This window comes from Chaetodon trifascialis, chromosome 19, assembly GCF_039877785.1.
Source record: "Chaetodon trifascialis isolate fChaTrf1 chromosome 19, fChaTrf1.hap1, whole genome shotgun sequence".
Lineage (NCBI taxonomy): Eukaryota > Metazoa > Chordata > Actinopteri > Chaetodontiformes > Chaetodontidae > Chaetodon > Chaetodon trifascialis.
The window spans coordinates 7,834,041-7,851,698 of NC_092074.1; the positions used below are offsets into that span (position 1 = coordinate 7,834,041).

At 44.3% G+C, this 17,658-nt stretch overlaps 1 protein-coding gene across 9 annotated transcripts in view; it reads right to left on the reverse strand.

Moving 5' to 3' along the window:
- The window catches only part of nrxn3b (neurexin 3b), a 200,449-nt gene that overhangs the window by 146,169 nt on the left and 36,622 nt on the right, over positions 1–17,658 (reverse strand). For 4 of the 9 annotated variants that reach the window (XM_070987081.1, XM_070987082.1, XM_070987085.1 and 1 more), the window contains 9 exons: positions 15,960–16,163; positions 14,288–14,314; positions 12,681–12,800; positions 12,083–12,195; positions 11,645–11,913; positions 11,067–11,257; positions 10,514–10,687; positions 9,529–9,555; positions 7,401–7,520 (listed from right to left, as the gene is read on the reverse strand). In XM_070987081.1, coding sequence (XP_070843182.1) covers positions 7,401–7,520; positions 9,529–9,555; positions 10,514–10,687; positions 11,067–11,257; positions 11,645–11,913; positions 12,083–12,195; positions 12,681–12,800; positions 14,288–14,314; positions 15,960–16,163 — 1,245 coding nt within the window. The remainder of the gene's footprint in view (positions 1–7,400; positions 7,521–9,528; positions 9,556–10,513; positions 10,688–11,066; positions 11,258–11,644; positions 11,914–12,082; positions 12,196–12,680; positions 12,801–14,287; positions 14,315–15,959; positions 16,164–17,658) is intronic. The other 5 variants (XM_070987084.1, XM_070987078.1, XM_070987080.1 and 2 more) reach the window with 3 other exon arrangements.

Genomic DNA, 17,658 nt, shown 5'->3' on the forward strand with positions numbered 1-17,658 from the left:
TGAAAACCATCAGTTTCATCTGACGGTTGGACGTCTTGGCACACTCCTCACATTCCCTATATGAGTGCCCTTCAAACACAACACAGGATCCTCTGCCGAGAGCCCGCTAATGGTTAAAATTAATGGCTGTAAGCTATCAAACAGTGCAATTTCATCTTTTTCCTTTGCTCAAAGGGCTGAAACACTTCATCTCACAACTTTCGGACAACTGACCTCACTATGGCAACTGGTCAATGAATGGCATGACTGCCCTGTGGGTAAACCTTTACATTCTAATTGTGTGACCGGATGCAAGCAATTACCTGAAGAGGGACAGTGTGACCCATGTAAAAGTCTGCTTGTAAGGCAGGATAGGTAAAAGGCGCCTGCCAGCAGACATCAGATATACAGCACTGCCTCTTCTCAAGTCTATCGAAGCTTGGAACTGGATGAAATGCAATCAGAGGCACAGTTAGATCTACTTCTGATCTCAGCTGAACACAAACAGGGGCAGGTAGATACAGCACTCCTTGTTCTGATGAAGTATCCTCCTATAAGTGCTGTACAGAGGAGAGCTTTATTCTTTGCAGTTTGCTTTGAGTGGTTTAGCTCCCTACTGGAGATGACTACCTATCAGCCTCACCGCTGAGAGAGAAGAGGAGGGAGAAAGGAGAGCAGGGAGAACAATAGACCAACAGAATGAAACCAACTCACCTCCCTTTTTGACTCATGCACATCTAAATTGGCGTTGTGAAGCCACGCGGTGGGAATGACAAATTACTGGTGGTCCTTCAAAACCAAAATATAGATTTAAACACATTGTCTGTGTATCTGCGTTCACACTGTGATAACATGAAGCTGCAGGAGAAAGGGTTCAGAGAAGATAATTTCATCTTTGCTAAAATACTAGAGCAAAAAAAAAAAAGTGACAGGTATAAGAGAGATGATAAAGGAGACACGTATGAGAGAAGGACGCAGGCAAAAAGCTGCCAAAGAAAACAGGCATGTAAACTGCGTTTACTCCTGACATGTCCCTGCCCAAAAGCCTCAAGTTCAGGCGAGGCGTTCGAGGTATTGATTGGGTGATTTGTATGTGTTGCCAGCGCTCATGAAATGTGTCTAGGAACATGTGTTGATGGATGTGTCTGTGGCTCTCAGCCTGTGAGGGCCAGGGTGGGTGCTGGGAAAGCTCTGACAGCCTCAAGGTTACCCGCCTGGCTCCAAAACAGATGGATGCCCCTCATCGTAACTGTCTGTAATGTGCTCAGCTCAATCATTCCCTCCCGCTCTCGTTCCGTACAACATCTCTCTCGTTCCCTCACCGAGGCAGTTTGCAGAAAGTCTGAGAGGAGTTGTATCCACAGACAGCATTGGAAGTCATGATTTTATTTATCACACCAGGCCTTCTACATCTTCTCCTGGGTGCAACAACTATGATGTAAGGCTGCTAACTGATATGTTTTTGGTCCGTGTTGAAGAACATTTTTTGCTCTCTTTCTGAGATTGAGATGAGGCGATGCGAGTTAAGCTGGAGTCAGGGTCCTAATTAACACACTGCTCTCATCTTGTTTCACTCCATCCAAACATGAAATGTAAAGTGGCAATTTGTGGTTTTATGGGGAGTTCGTGGCTGGAGTTCATACTGCAATGGGTGTTAATGCTAAGCTAGGCAAAAATCGATGCATTTGATGCACATACATGAGACTAACAACAGGGCTATTATTACCATATAAAGTCTGTCCTTTTGTGTTGTGCTTTGTTCTCCACAAACTTCTAAGGAAACATCTTTGGCTATTTAGATGCCAAATACTCCACTATGTCCACCAGCTACTTGCTAACTTCATCTTTCTATCATTTGGTACTGGGGAGGCAGTGTGCAGTTGACTTATCAGATTTTTTTTTGCTGAAAATATCTGCCAGCTGCAGCTGAAAATAAAGTTAAGGGTAACCTGTGATAGTGCCGTGGAGCCCTGTCTTGTGGGTTGCTATCATGCACAAGGACATGCAAGCACGCAGCAAGCTGTTCGATTCACATTCTGCCCCTGGTTTCATGTCATTCTGCTGACAGTTTATGGCGATAATGCACCTAGAAATGTGGCAACAAAGGCAGTGAAGAAGAATACTGCTGGCTGGTAAACATGGACATAAATAACGCATGATTAAAACATTACACGAGGAGTTTCAAACAGCTTCTCTGATCAAGGAAATGCACTGCAAGATGTTTGCTTCACCTCAAGGATAGACACAATGAGCATTGGCGACTGCTAACTTTTGCTGGTTTACAAGTAAATTCCACAGGGCAGCTGTAATGAGGGCAGGGTTGCGGGCCAGAAAACCAAAACAATGAGCTGAAGCAGCGGAAAAGCTAAGTATTGCTGAGGGAAACTGCAGAGTCAGGTGATAATACTCAGTACAAATGACACCTTTCACATTACATTTGGCCATTTGTTTCCTAGTTTCTATACAGATATTGAACAGCGCAGCTTTAACTCCACTACCAAGAAACAGGCTTGCAATAAGACTAATGACTCAGAAATACAGCAATATGTTAACATCTGAAAATAAAAATAAATGATGCGAAAATATGGAAAACTGCTCATTTCTTCAACACACCCCTTTATTGACACTCATACGAGTAACATCTCCAACTCTTCTCTCTCCATCTTTTCACCCATTTTACATTCTCTTTCTTCTGGCCCTGGGGCATTTAGGCTCCACAGCACCGCATACATCCAATTATACCACGGCTCTGTGCACGGCGGTGACACATCGATTGACACAAGCGACATCCAGTCTTATCACAGTGACATGATGCAGTGCTGGGCAAGCATCATTAGCCTGATCAGCCAATAGCTGGGCAGCTTGTTAGACCCCCCCAAGGGCTGGACATGCAGCTGTGCTTCTAATACAAATATCATAAGACAAGGAAGAGGAGTGATAAAGTGATGGAGAGAGGAAGAGAGATTATAAACCTTGGAGGGACTACTTTACGTTTGTGCGCTCTTGTGTTTGTATGTGTTTCGGACAGTTCCACCGGGTTGATGTTGGGCAATTCCGCTTTTCCTCAAGCCACAGCGACACAACAACAGGTGCAGTTTCCTCAAAGCACCCAGCCTCCATCATCAAGACATTCCTTTGTGACAGTACTGCAGGCAGCTGTCAGATCTCTGAGTGGCTGTTTAAGCCAGCTGATCATGTGATGCCTCAGTCATACGGGCATTTCTAGCTAATATTATCGCCTCAATCGCTACAACAAAGAGAGTGAGATCATTTCAAAGTGTGCTTTTGGGATAGGTTGAGCCCTGAGGACAAATCATTCTCTCTGGAACACTTTTGGCCCATTTCTGATCTACCTGTGGTATTTATAGGCAAATGCTCTCATATTTCTATGCTCCACTTCTAAGCCCTCTTTAGCCAAAATGTACTTTCACGTACCAGACGAAAACTTTCTATGAGGTTTTAAAGAGAGCAAACCAAGAAGGAAAGCATTTCCTGTTTATTTCTCCCCGTTTACTTCCCTCCTCTCCAGATTAATCTTGATATTGATTGCCTCCACTGGCTGAAAAAGTTGTCCATGTATTATGATCTAACATTGCCACCACCACATCTGTGCCCAGCTGAAACCACGCCAAGCTCAATGCTTCCCGGCGTGTGCTTTACAGCCAACTAACCCCTGCTCAGCACCTGTTGGCCAATCCCAGCCAGCTCCAGCTACTTAATCCCATTTACAGGGACAGCAGGTTCAATTATTCAATGCTCCAATGAAAGCTCCTTCAGTATTCATGAGGAGGTCTGTAGCTACCGGCGGCGTGTGCACGTATTTGTGCGTGTGTCCTTTATCATTTGATTGCTTATTGTAAAACCTCTACTCATCAGCGATGTCATGTTAAAGTCATCGGCTCCATTGTGTGACTGCTGCTTTTTCGCATCCAGGATTTAATTCTCTGGAGTAGACACATCATCCAATAGAGGGAAAATGTTGTTATTATTGCTGGTCTACTCAGTAGAACATTGTGGACCAAAGAAATCACAGCTTGTTCCTCAACCCCCACCTCTTTTTTCCCTTCTCTTCCCTCCCCTCGCTCCTCTCCCCTCGCGGAAGAGAAATGACTGTGAGGCAAATGCCATTATTATTTTCTTTTAAATAGTGAAGGAAGCAAAGGCTGCTGTGTTTGTCATTTATGTAAGCAGTTAGCCAGATATGGTTACAGCCCTCTGAGCATGCCTTGAAAAGTAAATTAAGGACATTGGGTTGAGCAGAGGGTTGCTTGGGATCAATGCACTGACAAAGAAATTCATCACTAAATCTATCCAAGCAATTACTGATGTAAGCATCAAACTGACAAACAGTTTTCTGTTGCCTTCTTCAGTTTCCCTCTCCCTTCTCCCATTCTTGCTTTCTGTTTGTTTACCGTGTTTCTGACTGTGGAACAATGCAGCGACCTTTGCGGAGATAATTCTATTACGTAAGTTGAGTAATTGCTCTGGATGTGGAAGAGGAGTGTCCGCTGCTCCTCTTGCTTGGCCCACAGCTCCCATGTCCTTGGATTTAAATGAAACCCTGCAGTATTCATACAACCTGACAGGGAGAGTTCCGCTTAGAAAACAGAGAGGAGAGGAGGAGGAGGAGAAAGGGGAGAGAGAAAAGAGAAAAAGGGGGATGGATGTGAGACGACAGGGAGATGGAGATGAGCATGACAAAAGCAGTGAGCCAGAACCAAGCAGGATGAAAATGCTATAAAAAGAGTCCATCCCTCTACCCCCCACCCCCTCTTTTTTAAGCAGTGCTAGGCACGGCATGTACCTCCAGATTGTCCAAGAGGATCTGAAAATGGCCTGTATGGTGCAAAGAGCCCTGCAAAGGGATACACAGCAATAAATGGAAGGAGCATAGATAGTTCGTGCCTGCTGAGGTGTTTTTTTCCCCGTCTTCTCTGCCACCTTGAGCCCTGCTCGCTACAATGGAGAAGCGCAGACAGGGCACGGAGGCTCGACGCTAACAATCAGCACAGCTGAAATAGCGAGAGGCTTTACTGGCAGAAATGTTCACTTTACTTTGTTCCGAGTTTCTTCATTTGGACAATGGGTAGAGATGGAGTCAGAGAAGCAGACAATTACTGATATTTGCTGCCAGCTATCAGAGAGGGAGAGACCAAGAGAAACAGAGGGAGAAGCTCCACTCCCACATTGTTAATTAAAAACTCTCTCTCAGCGCTGTGCTCACTGAATAAAAGGCAGTCGCACAGTCGAGCAGAACACACACGCGAGCACAAGGCAAAGACTGTGTTCATCGCTTTTATTCCTATCAAGCTACTCCAATCAAACAATAACATTTGGCAATATGATTGCGTTTTACTGCATTTGATTTTGCATTGTGTAGGAGATCGCACAATATTGTCTCTATGATCCATAACTATAGAAATTGGATGGGCTGTGGGTTTGTGGGGGGTGGGGGGGTGGGGGGGTGAGGGGGAGTACAAGAGGCAAAGCAGTAGAGGAAAATAACAGGAAAGCTGATTTCATGCTCGGGGGATTGCATCTCATTTTCTCCCAGTGTGGAGGTCCAGTGTGCGGTCCAGCTTGTGGATTTACTGCCACCTGGTGGTTTGTGACTGCACTGCTGCTGAGCATGTGAAAGCTCACAGGGACACAGTCTGCTGCTGGAGTCAACATTAGAAGACTGGGTCAATCCTAGAGAAGTAAACTAGACCCCTTATCTTGGACAGACAGTGTCACTGGTGTGTGCGCTTTCTGAAATAGAAACTCCCAAACCAAACTGCATGTTGGCTTGACTTTGCCTCTTTATCCTTTTCTTTATTGTTCATTTTCTTACTTCTAACACAGGAAATCAAAATAAATTGCTTGAAAGAACCAAAAGAAAGAAGAAAATCAACTACAAAATTCCCATTTAGGGCAATACCGCTCAGTTAAGAATGCTATTATACGCATGGACAGTCTGGTCAATAGTACTGAACATCTATCTCCAAAACCAGCAAGAGGAGAACTAAGACTTGAACCTGCAATGTCCTGAGATGTAAAATAAGTTATTATCCAAGCTCTTGTGTTTCAAGAAGAAATATGGCTGTGGCGATAGGAAATCAATGAAAGCTCCCTCCAAGTCATCCCAGGCTGCACCTCGGGGTGAATTAATGAGGGCTTCTCATCACTAATTAACACATAAACACACAGCTCCCGTCACCAAGTGAGAAGGAGCTGACTATTCGCCCTGCTTGGAAATGAGTGTTTCATGTGATCTTTTGCAAAGGGAAAAAAAAAGAGGAGGGTGAGAAGAGAAAGAGAGGAATAGAAGAGATAAGAAGTTATACACAGCGGCCGGGTCCAACATCAGAAAAGTCTGGATGATTAGGGGATGCCAGCACTCACAGAGAGCAGCTCTCCTAACAGCCTCCATCACCTCATTAGTCTGGGCCAGCAGCAGTATGCCCTCACTATTAACTGCTAAATGAAAGACCGCCAACCGTGATTACTGAAGGGAAGTCCCCTGTCGTCATGGGGATACGAGATCCCTCTACACGCACACACATAAACTCACACTTCAACTTCCATGATTGCTATTTGAGGGGCGTTTATGAAAAGGCGATTGAGGCAAAAGTGGATATTTTACACATCATCGGTCACGGCCGTTCACCCCGGAGCCCAAAACGTGAAAGCTCGGGACATCAAGCAAACCTGGTACGACAAATTGCCTGCATTGCAGCAGAAAAACACCCTCAACAAATGCTGGCATTCTCTCAGTTGTTTCATTTAAAGATCACATGAAGCTTTCAGCCCTACTTTCACGCTGCAAATGTGACAAAAGCTTAATAAGCACAGGGATGCAGTACTCTGCTGCAGAGAGGATGGCATGGCTCCATAGGTGCATCCAATTTAGGTGTGTGAAAGTGTGTATGCTTGTAGTGTGAAAAAGCTGCACGTTATAGTGTGTTTTTATGGACTTCTATACACAGGATTTGGTTATGTAATGCAATATAACGCCTTACTGAATGCACATGAGTTTAAGGTGCCTCCTGCAATCTAATATTGCACTTCCATACAGTTAAATAGACCATATTTGTGCTGCATCAGCTGATATGCCCTGACTTTTACATCTTAATAAGGCTTAAGCTGAAAAAATTCGCACAATGCAACTCTTGTAAGATCCTCCCTGGCTGGGTCCTTCAATCCCTGTGCCTACAGTTTGCAACACAGCCTTACAGTTAAAAAAATGCAGTCCTCAAGTTAAGGCCGATATCACTCAAGACATGCCCCTTCAGCAATTTTCTCCCTCCTGAGCCATAGGACACATGCTGTTTAGCACTCCCCATGACTAATACATTGACTCCGACATGTGGAAATCAGCTGAGTGCTTATTAAATGCACATGAAAGGCAAGTGCAGGTAAGTCTTAAGCCCAGTACTTACGGTCGTTGCAGTGAGTCCCCGTGTAAGATGTCATAGAGCAGTCACAAGTGAAGTTCTCCCACTGCTGGATACACACACCCATGTTGGCGCAGGAGTCCTCCTGGCAGGTTGTACTTGGGCCTGGGAGAAGGCAAGGGGGAGAAAGAGAGAGAGATACCACAGGAAAGCACAGTCAAGCAACAATAAGAGCTACCGCTGAGCCTTAACAATGCAGGACTCATGCAGAAGAAATGCACTCTAGAGAGAGATACAGCATGTGGGCCTAGAAGAAAGAACAAGGAGCAAACAGTGCCACCACAGGAAGCCTGACCTGGAGTACAACACACTTAAAAACAGTCTGGGGAATCCTGTTTCATGCTGGGTAAAAGCGGCAATCGCAGTGGCAAGCCGAAGCAGAGGCGCCAGGTTTTCACAGGATCAACGGCGCGCTTCTCAAGCAGGGGGAGCGTCAGCATTTACTTTTTCTAATTGCTGTGAAAGCTGTAGTACAGGATGCTTGTTAAGTTCTAATCTGCATTTAAAGCATACTGAAATACAGCAGATGAATTGGACCCCAGCTGGGCTGATGCGATGGCACTGTCAACTCCCCTTAATTTCCTTCTTTTGGACAGTGTGTGCCGGTGGACATGCATGCAGATTTTCTACTCATTCCAACAAGTGACTTGAAGAGAAGTTTTATCAGAGTAAAACTTAGAACGCTGCATTCCCTCTGTGAACAAGCAAGACGAGACGGAAATAAACAACCTTTTGACAAACGATAAAAACTCCATTAAAAACACCCAGTTAAAAATGTAAGTGGTCCTGGCAATTTTCCCAACATCTCTTTCACTGGGAGAATACGCGGTGTACACTAGACACACTCGACAGACAGAATTCACGAAGAGCCGAGGAGAAAAGAAACATAAAGAGCACTTGAGAACATGTAGTGCATATCCTCGTGTATGCACTTCAGTCAGACGGGAGCTGAGGAGGGTATTCAAAGTCAGACTGGATGTGTGTTTGCTATTCCTCTACACCACACATAGCTTTTACCTTTGAATACTTTTACTGAGAGGGAATGCAGATAAGGACAAGTGCACAGCATAGATAACGAGATAAACAATTCCCCGTCTGAGTCTAGACAGGCAACGGGGGGAAACCTTGACACAAACCCTTCTGATAACCAGGAAACAAACAAAAGTAAATAAGGTGAAATTAAATAAACAGTCCAAATAAATGGCAGACAAATGCAAGTAAACAGAGTTTAAGCGCAATTGTCTGGTGCAAGACAAAGTGAAGAGAAGAAGGACATCTGAAGTGGAAAACAGAGCAAGTTTGCCAGCTGAAAGTGCATTTACTGTGTAATGTACGGCAATGGTAGTCAACCAGGCATCCTGCGCGCAAACATGAATTTCAATTTTGTGTCCTCATGTCATGTTCGCATGCACATATCGCTGCACGTCTGTCAGTGTGAGCGATGGAGGATTTTGCTGTGTTTGAGTGTTGCAGCAGGAGGCCGCTCGCTCTCTGAAAAACACCCTCACCTGGGTAAAGCAGCTAAAGCATGATAGGGACAGCAAAAGAGGTCTGATACGCTGTTAAGGTGTGCAGCGACAGCCTCGTACGGCTGTCTACGCCAGCCTGTTATGTGCTACAACTGGCTTTTTCACACAAGAACACAGGACTACCACGAATGGTCTGTTTCGACCTTTAAACCACCTCCATGACATACGCCATATATAACAATACTGTATGAGCATCACTTAACTGACCTGATCTGTTTCCTCTCTATAATTAGACTGTGTGCTCAAGGTCTTTGCAACTCTCCTGATGGTGAGCAGGGAAGAAAACATGCATTTTTTGTTAATTAATTAATTGTTATATACAGTTAAATGTGTTGAATCTCAGGTATTTATGGCTAAATGCAGTTACCACATGATAATCATCATTTTTGATTGCTTCATCAGCTGTTTTGTTTGCTAGTCTCTGTCTTTCTATCTTTCTACATATCTTTTTCTTTTCTTTTCAGAGAGCAAGTCACCTCTGCTGCACCGAGGGGACATTATTGCCATGGTGACACCCACGATGCATTGCACACAGCAGACTTTCAGGCGTGCAGGCCTCCGAGAGGCTGAGTTTAACCCTCTACCTTGCAGGTCGGCTTTGGTGAAACCAACTTTGTTAGCGCAGAAAGAAAATAACAAACAGAACAGAGCAGAGCGGAAAACAAGAGTAAAGGTTAGTGAGGGGGCAGCATTGTTAGTGTTCGCAGAACTTGTACAAGTTTGTGCAAAATCAGGGAACGTTGTTGATTTGTTCGTCAGGGTTGAGCTCCTGAATAAAGATCCTACACAGTGGAATTTTTTTTTCTGCTGAAGACAAGAGTTTTAATTATGTTTTGGCCAAATGTTCTGCTCATTAAAAGCTACTGTGCAGTACTTTGACTGTATTTTAATCTTCTGCTGCCCTCTAGAGGCTTGCACCACACACAACATACTGTATGCATTTGAACACAGTAGTATTTTACATTAGAAGAAGTCATGATTTATTAAGTAGGTCCGAACAGTTTTGGCATGACAGTAATCTAGAATATGTATTATAGAAACAGCCTCAAGTGAAATCTGACTGGAATAACTGCAATGGATAGCTGTACATACACCACATCATCAGCAGCTCATTCGTATTCTGTAATACTGAAAAGCTAATTTGCCTTAAGATGGAAAGATTTAGGGGCTGGAGAAGGAAAAAAGACGGCGGCTGAGCGTTTGAGTTCATTTAGCAATTTCTCCAAATGTCTTATCTTGTAAAGTAGTCTGCAGTTTTACAAAACATTTTGGCTTTAGTTTCATCATCTGAGCAAACAGGATGTTTCTTAATTTGTGATTCAAGTTTTAGCACCTCCAGCTATTTAAAAATAGATCAATGCAACATAAAAAGTTAACAAGCCATTATTAGGGAAACTGAAAGGCAAATTATTTTCCTATGATGTGACAAATGCCTGGCGAAGAAAAAGAAAATAAGTAGGATTAACAATGCCGGCGAGAGGCTTTAAGGGCTGCTGAAGAGCCTTCTAATTAGACTAATAAATCTCAGACGGCAGGTCATGATTCTCGTACGCCACAGGCCATCTGTACCTTCGCAGCCACGCTCAATCTGCCCGCTGCGGAAAAGGGCGTCGTTGATGAGGTCTGGCAGGCGGCCGTTGAGGTCAACTGAGGCCAAGCATCCCTGGAAGCCCTCCCGAGAAACCACCAGCTTTGGGAGGTTCTGGTACATGTTTGGTCCCAAACCTCCGATAAAAAGGTCACCTGAGGGGAGAGACAGATGGGGAGGAAGAGAGGTGGGCTTAAACAGTATTTTATGGTAATTTTACAAGATGTTTTTAAAGGAATAGTTCAACATTTAGGGAAACATGCTTATTCACCATCTTGCTGGGAAATAGACAAGATCAATACCACTGTCATGTCTGTGCAGTCAATATGAAGCTAATGTCAGCAGGCAGTTAGCTTAGCTCAGCACAAAGTCTTTTTTTGACTTTGTCAGGTCAGAGGTATCAGATTTATGTCTCCGCTCTGACTCTGGCCCTACTCATGTGTGGGTCTACTGCTGCGGATGTGGAGATGACATTCGTTGACCATTATCGTGATGATAATAGCTTTAATGTCTCAGAGGGCGAGAACGCGGTACCTTTGAGGTCGAGGTTCTTGGCTCCGTTGACATTCTGGGTGACCGACTTCGTGTCTACCTTCAGCGTGTGTGTGTTGGAAGCATCTCGCGTGATGACCACGTTATGCCACTGGTTGTCGTTCAGTGGGTTGTCGCTGTTCCCCTTCAGCAGACTTGGCCCGTTCCCCAGATCAAACACATAGTGGATAAACCTGCAGAGAGGAAGCACAGCCTGTAAACACATCAGGCTCTGTTGCTGTATTTGTGTGTGTGTGTGTGTGTGTGTGTGTGTGCGTGTGCGGTTGCAGTACGTCTCTTTTTATCTTCCCAGACTGATTAACCTTTATGGAAAAAACTCCCACAATCAGCTCACGCTGCTCTGACACTAATGGGAGTTAAACTGATAAAGAAAACAATCTTCGCTGCAACACAATGATGTTTATGCTTTTACAAGCCTACGAAAGGTGCAACAGAGGTTTGGGATCGATAGCTTTGTCAGCACTGTTAAATTCATAACGCCTTAAGAAGCCCAATTCAGCGCTGCTATGTTAAATGTGATAATCGTCTCTGGACTGAAGCCAGCAGCGCGTCCCACTCACCCTTTGACCAGCTCCACGGCAATAAAGTCGTTCCCGTCTCCGCTGTTGAAGATGATGAAACCGTCGGGTGAGGTGGTTTTGAACTGAAAGAAGAGGTGCATTGTGGTATAGGCCTGCAGAGTGGCCAGGCCCAGGTAGCTGGCTTTGGTCTTGAAGGTCACGGGGTCGGCGATGATGAAGCGCATGCCAAAGCGGGCGTTCAGCTCGCAGAAGTCGATGTCCCCGTTCTTGCACATGTCAATGTACTGCATGCCGTTGAACTTCAGGCTCTGGGGGGGCAGTGAGCAGAGACGGTGCCGTTAACAGACTGTAGAGCCGTGGTAACATGATGCACTCAGATGATAAATAACAATGACTAAAAACCCTCCTCCTGAGGACACGGGTTTATCAGTGACTGACATCTGCTGAACAGGATGCATCTGAACGCGCTGCACTGACCTGCAGATGTCCGATGAAGGAGGAGGGAGCAGACGAGACGTAGCGCCTCTCGGTCAAGATGCCCGTCTCCACGTTGTTGAACTCCAGGCGGGTGTGGTCGCCCGCCATCTGACCTGAGGGGGAGGAGGGAAGAAAGGAGAGGAAGCCAAGGGATGAAGGGGCGGAAGAGGAGGAGGGACACTGCAACCTAGACCTTAACGCACCAACAGCCCTCTTAACCCAAGCAACGCTAACAGTCAAGCAAAGAAATGTCCACAGAGCAGTAAATAGAGACATAAGGACAGTCTTACTATATTATTAATGACCTTTACAAAAGGCAATCAGTGTCGTCAATGTCCAATGTTCAAATTGTTTATACTAGAAAAACTCAATACTACACTGCTGTTTCATTTAAGAGGTATGACATGAAGAACATCTAACGCCACACACGTAAAAAAGTTTTTTTCCCTCATCCGTGAGACAGAATATACTTTTAAATAGAGACGTTCGACCTGTCTTCAAACAACACCGAAGAAAGAAAACAAAGGAGAAAAATTAAATGATCATGCATATCATGGGTATCGGAAAAGAGCGAGGAGGCGGATCACAGGACTAATACCTTCAGCCATGTCGTCATCCACAGTGAGTTTGAAGTTTTTACCGCGGCGGACCACTCGCACTGAGTGCCAGTCATTGTCGTTGAGCTTTTGTCCGGCATAAAGAACCTCAGGGCCTTTGCCTGAAGAGGAGGGTTCGTTAGTGAAGGGACGGGGGAAGCACAAGCACAAACCAAATCTTTGTTTTTCAGGAAAAGACTCTTTTTTTGCTGCTGTTCACAATGAATTTCTCAGATTAAAAAAAGAATTTGGTGAGAGCAGTCTTACTTTGCAAACAGAAAAATGGTCTTAATTTGCCAAAACAGTGGAGGAAAACAGTGTTTGTATAAGAAAAGATTTGCTGTTACTCATATAAAAAGGCCCAAAAGCTGGTACTATAACTGTCTCTGTCTCCCTTGCTTATGTTCCTTCTAATGATCCCTCCAAATTACACCTTAAATACCCTGTTTTCACAAAGTGTACTGCAGTTTTATTGTGGCTTTCCTTAGAGTAGGCCTGTCGAGACTAAAATATTCTTACAACCAACCACTAGAGGGCACTGCAGCCCCACTGAGTTTATCTGCAGGCCAGAGCTGCTTGTTCGTTCCTGAATGTGCTGAATAATATGAAACCAAATGAGCAGCATTCTTGAGCTAGTACAACTGATTTTTAGAGCAGATTTAGGATTTTAATTTGGTGACTAAACTCCTGTTATCCACCGCTGACTCAGCAGTGTAGTGAAATGTGCACTGCATGTGCAAGAAGAAGTGATTGACTTCTCAATGTTTACTTTCACCTGTGCAAGAATTCAGCATTTTCAATATTATATTACGTATGAATGATTAATTCAAAAGCAAACTCGAGCTGATTAAAATTTAAAATTTACTGAAAAAAGAATTTAAATTAGTGATTTGAAAGGTAACAATTTAAAGGAAATTATTGATTTTGCAAAAGCAAATCAACCCATGTGCAGCGGATCATTATTTAATGACAATAATCAAGCTAATCAATAATGAACAGGAGTCTATAATCTGTTTCTAGAGAACACAGACACACACACACACGCCCTGACAAACACACCTGAACCCCCTTTCAAGTCTTTGTTCTGTGTTTCTCTCTTTCTTAATCTCTTTCTCTCTCTACAAGGCTGCGAGCGCCTTTGAAAATAATGAAAAATAAGAGCTCCTTTCACGAGTAAGAGCATGTCTGCTAACACGATCTATATATCACATTATGGGCCTATATACTGCGGTACGTGTTAAAATAAGGAAGGCAAGGAAACAAAGCAAGTGAGACACGCAGCGATATATTACAGTGTAATGGGGAAAACAATGTAGCCCGTAGACTCTGAAAGTGCAAATGTTCAGTAAGTAGCTATAGGCATACAGGGGGAGATTAAAAACTAGTTGCCTGACTTAATTTGAAAGAGGGGCCATTTAAAATATATAGAGTACATTAAGTCAGATTTGCATAACTTTGATCTCTGGCTATTCCTTATTTCCCCTCTTATCAGAAAAATCCTCTTATCAGTCCCCCACATTCACACATCTCTGCCCTTACATCTGGCACACAGGCTATAATCAAACATTGATTGAAGGAAGAAGGCTGCAGAAGAAGAATGTTGACTTACTGGTGTTACAGTTTATCCTGACACAGTCTAGATGGGGAGGGGAGAATAAGTGACAGATGAAATCGCATCCTTCAAGGTTACAGCTGCAGACATCCAAGAGCAAGAAAAGCCACCTTCCGGGGACGGTCACATGACACCGGCGGCCATTTTAGCCTGGTTAGCTAATGATGGTCAATACACTGGAAATCCAATTTAATCCCAATCCAGTTCTTTAATTACTTTTAATGATGCAGCCAATAATATTGTACTAATAGTGGTCAATACTAAAGCACTGATTAAACTTCTCTGGTGCAATTTGAGCCTCGTTGAGTTCGGCTACATATTGAGTTGTTAATTTTCAAAATGGTCGCTTGCACCTCTGTGGCCACATCGATTTTGCAACCCAGCAACTACAGCCAAAATATTTTACCAGTAGCCTGCTACACTTTGTAAAATCAATCAATTATATACAAAATTTGTCCTTAAAACTGAGGCTTTGCATGCCTCTCACTAAAAATCTCCATCTCAGGGAGAGCATTAAACCTGTGTTTGGCAGGTGCAGGTTGAAATCCATGTGACCAGGCTGGTCATGTGCCGTCAACCGCAACAGAAAAGTGGGAACAAACAGCCTCGAGCCACGCAGCACCAGCACCGTACAGAGGCCTACAGATTCCCCCTCTGAGGGTCCTATGTGTTCACTGGAAATAGCTCTATGCATTTGTTAGAATTTGAAATTCACTTAAAGGTAAAGGCTCTTTCGAATGCTTGGAGAAAGACCACGTTGCACATTAAAAACATGAAATACGGACTATAGATGTTCCATGTTTTTAGCAGCTGTGGTAATTGCATTCTGTGCTAAATGGCTTTGATTCACATATTTTCTATGTGCACATGTGCTTTATGTTGAGAGCATCTATTCTAGGCTCACTGGTGTAAAGGCCTGCACTCTACTTAAATGCAGCACTCCTGCCACCATCTGCAGGCACACTGGGTGCTGTGGCATCGGGCTGTTTGCCAGACGGGCCGCAGGCTCGGGGGCCTTTGAAGGGGTGAGTGCCATCTTTGAACAAGGCATGGGAGATGCCAGCTAGACCAAGGGTTACTAATGGACAGAGAGAAACATGAACCTGCTATCATGAGAAAAAAGAAAAAAGAAAAGAAAAGACCACAGGAAGAGACCCACATGATAAGAATGCATACTATCAGTGCAGCACTGAAATGTGCAAACGCTTACCTGCAGATCTGAATAGATGGCTGAATATAATCGAAAAATGTTGCTATCTGAATTGATGCATGTCTGAGGACAGTGCAATCTATTAAAGTCATTCAAAAAGCAAAATGTGCCTTTGGAAGAGTCTATTTGTACACAATAATGAGCATGACTAGAATGATCTATGACATGTTCAAAAGATGTGCTGCAGAGCATGGATTACTTTGTTAAGTGTTAGATTGATGGATAGAAATATCTACAAAGACATCTAAGCATCAAGGCAGAAAAAACTTACAGTTCAGGCAAGTCGAAAACAAGACATGCAACTACAAAGACAAACTGCAAAAACTGGTTTAGTATGTGTTAGGTCTGATATCAAGTCTGGACCAGAAAGAAATTGTACAAAAGAAAAAGCACAAAAACAGTAAGGCCTCCTCTTGAACTCGAGGGGAGGGAAGCCAACAGGGGCGGTTTATACAATACCTAAGTTGACCGTCAGCTTGACTCTCCCGCTGTCCAGCTCCAGCCTCAGCGTATCCGCCGACTCGCGGGACGTGGCGGCCATGAGCAGGCCGAACGCCCGCTGGGACATGAAGCGGAGGGAGACGTCCTCGGCCTCTGTGTGCATGACGTTGGGGATCACGACTTTCATGTACATGCTGCCGTCGTACGACAGGATCGATGCCTCTGCGAGGAAAAGAAGAGACGGGAGTATTTTATTTAACATACAGAAAGCTTTAATGTGTGGAAGGAAGAGGCTGCGTCTGCTCTGTGTGTGTGCACAGACACCATCATTAAAGGACAAAGTGTGGCAACATATTGCACATGCTTCATCTCCTTCTGACAGCGCTGTTTATGCTACAGAAGCTTCCAATAAGATAAATATGCTGGGTAGAGAAAAGCGAACCCAGTTTAAAGTTGGAAGACGCACGCAGGCATGCATGTCCCTTATATTTTATCAATGGGAAACACAGTCATACATGTCCCACACGCCCGGCTGCAGCTGTACTCATCATCCTTGGAGTGACAGGCGAGTGTCTGGGAGCTCAGGCTGAGGCGCACACACGCTGCTCAGTGTGCAGAAAATTAAATCATCATGCTACTTCCTCCTCTCCCTGGCAACTCCCCTCTATAGATGTCGCTCGGTGTCTTTAATGGTGAAATCTTTTCTTTTTTTGGAAATGTAAAAGCAGACCACACTGTCATACTAAAACGCTGTGTGGTTAAATAGGGACAATAAGAACAAACGGGTCGCGGCGGTTCGAAGGCTGCTGGGCCGGACGATTCTGCTCCCTTTTTTTTTTTCTTTTTTTTGAGTTTGAAAAGGAGCAGAGAGCCAGAGTGAGTGCGGCGAAGAAAGAGGAAGACTGTCAGCAGGCTAGAAGCCTCTTGGGGGAGAGAGAGACAGATTAAAAAGGGTATCCAACCATGACATACCTGTTTTGACACCTCAGCTTTTTAAAAGAAAAAATAGCCCTGTGGCCTCAGAAATGCACCACCATTTGGCTGCGTCTAGGGAAACGCTGAGGCTGTAGGTGAGAGGTTTTTGGAGCATCACACGAGAGAGGGGTTGTACCTGTAAACGATGCAATGTCACGTGCCGCGTCCCGAGCGCTGCCCCTGTTTTGTTTTGTTTTTTGGTCTGCTGTTTTACACAAAAATAAAGTCATTTTTAAGCTAACTTGGAAAATGCTAACTGAGAGTACCAGTAAAGCATTATAGGCAATATTGGATCCTGCTTCAGCTGAATCTCAAGATTCATATGATATGTTGCAAAAACTCATACATAAGCAGTGTGAGCCATTCAGCCAAGCAGTGTGCTGCTGTAAAAATCCCACATTTGTCCATGTTGCTTTTAGGGCTGTTGTAAAATCCATTCTATGAACAAGCTGTCGACTGTGTGGGTACAGTAGCCTGGAGGATAATGAAACCTTGGCTCCCCATTGTTCTACTCAATTTTAAATTGCACAGGCTCGCTCCGTCTTTGTATCTCCTTCGCTCTCGCGTACACACACATGAAGAAGCGCTGTCACACATCCACACACGCACGCACACCAGCCTGTCTGCAGACATATGCCCTAACAGACAGAGGCATGTATTGATTTGTGAGCCAGGTCAGGTCCCAGGCTTCCACATGGAGAAAAAAAACATGGTGCGAGTCAATCTGCAGCTCAGAAAACAA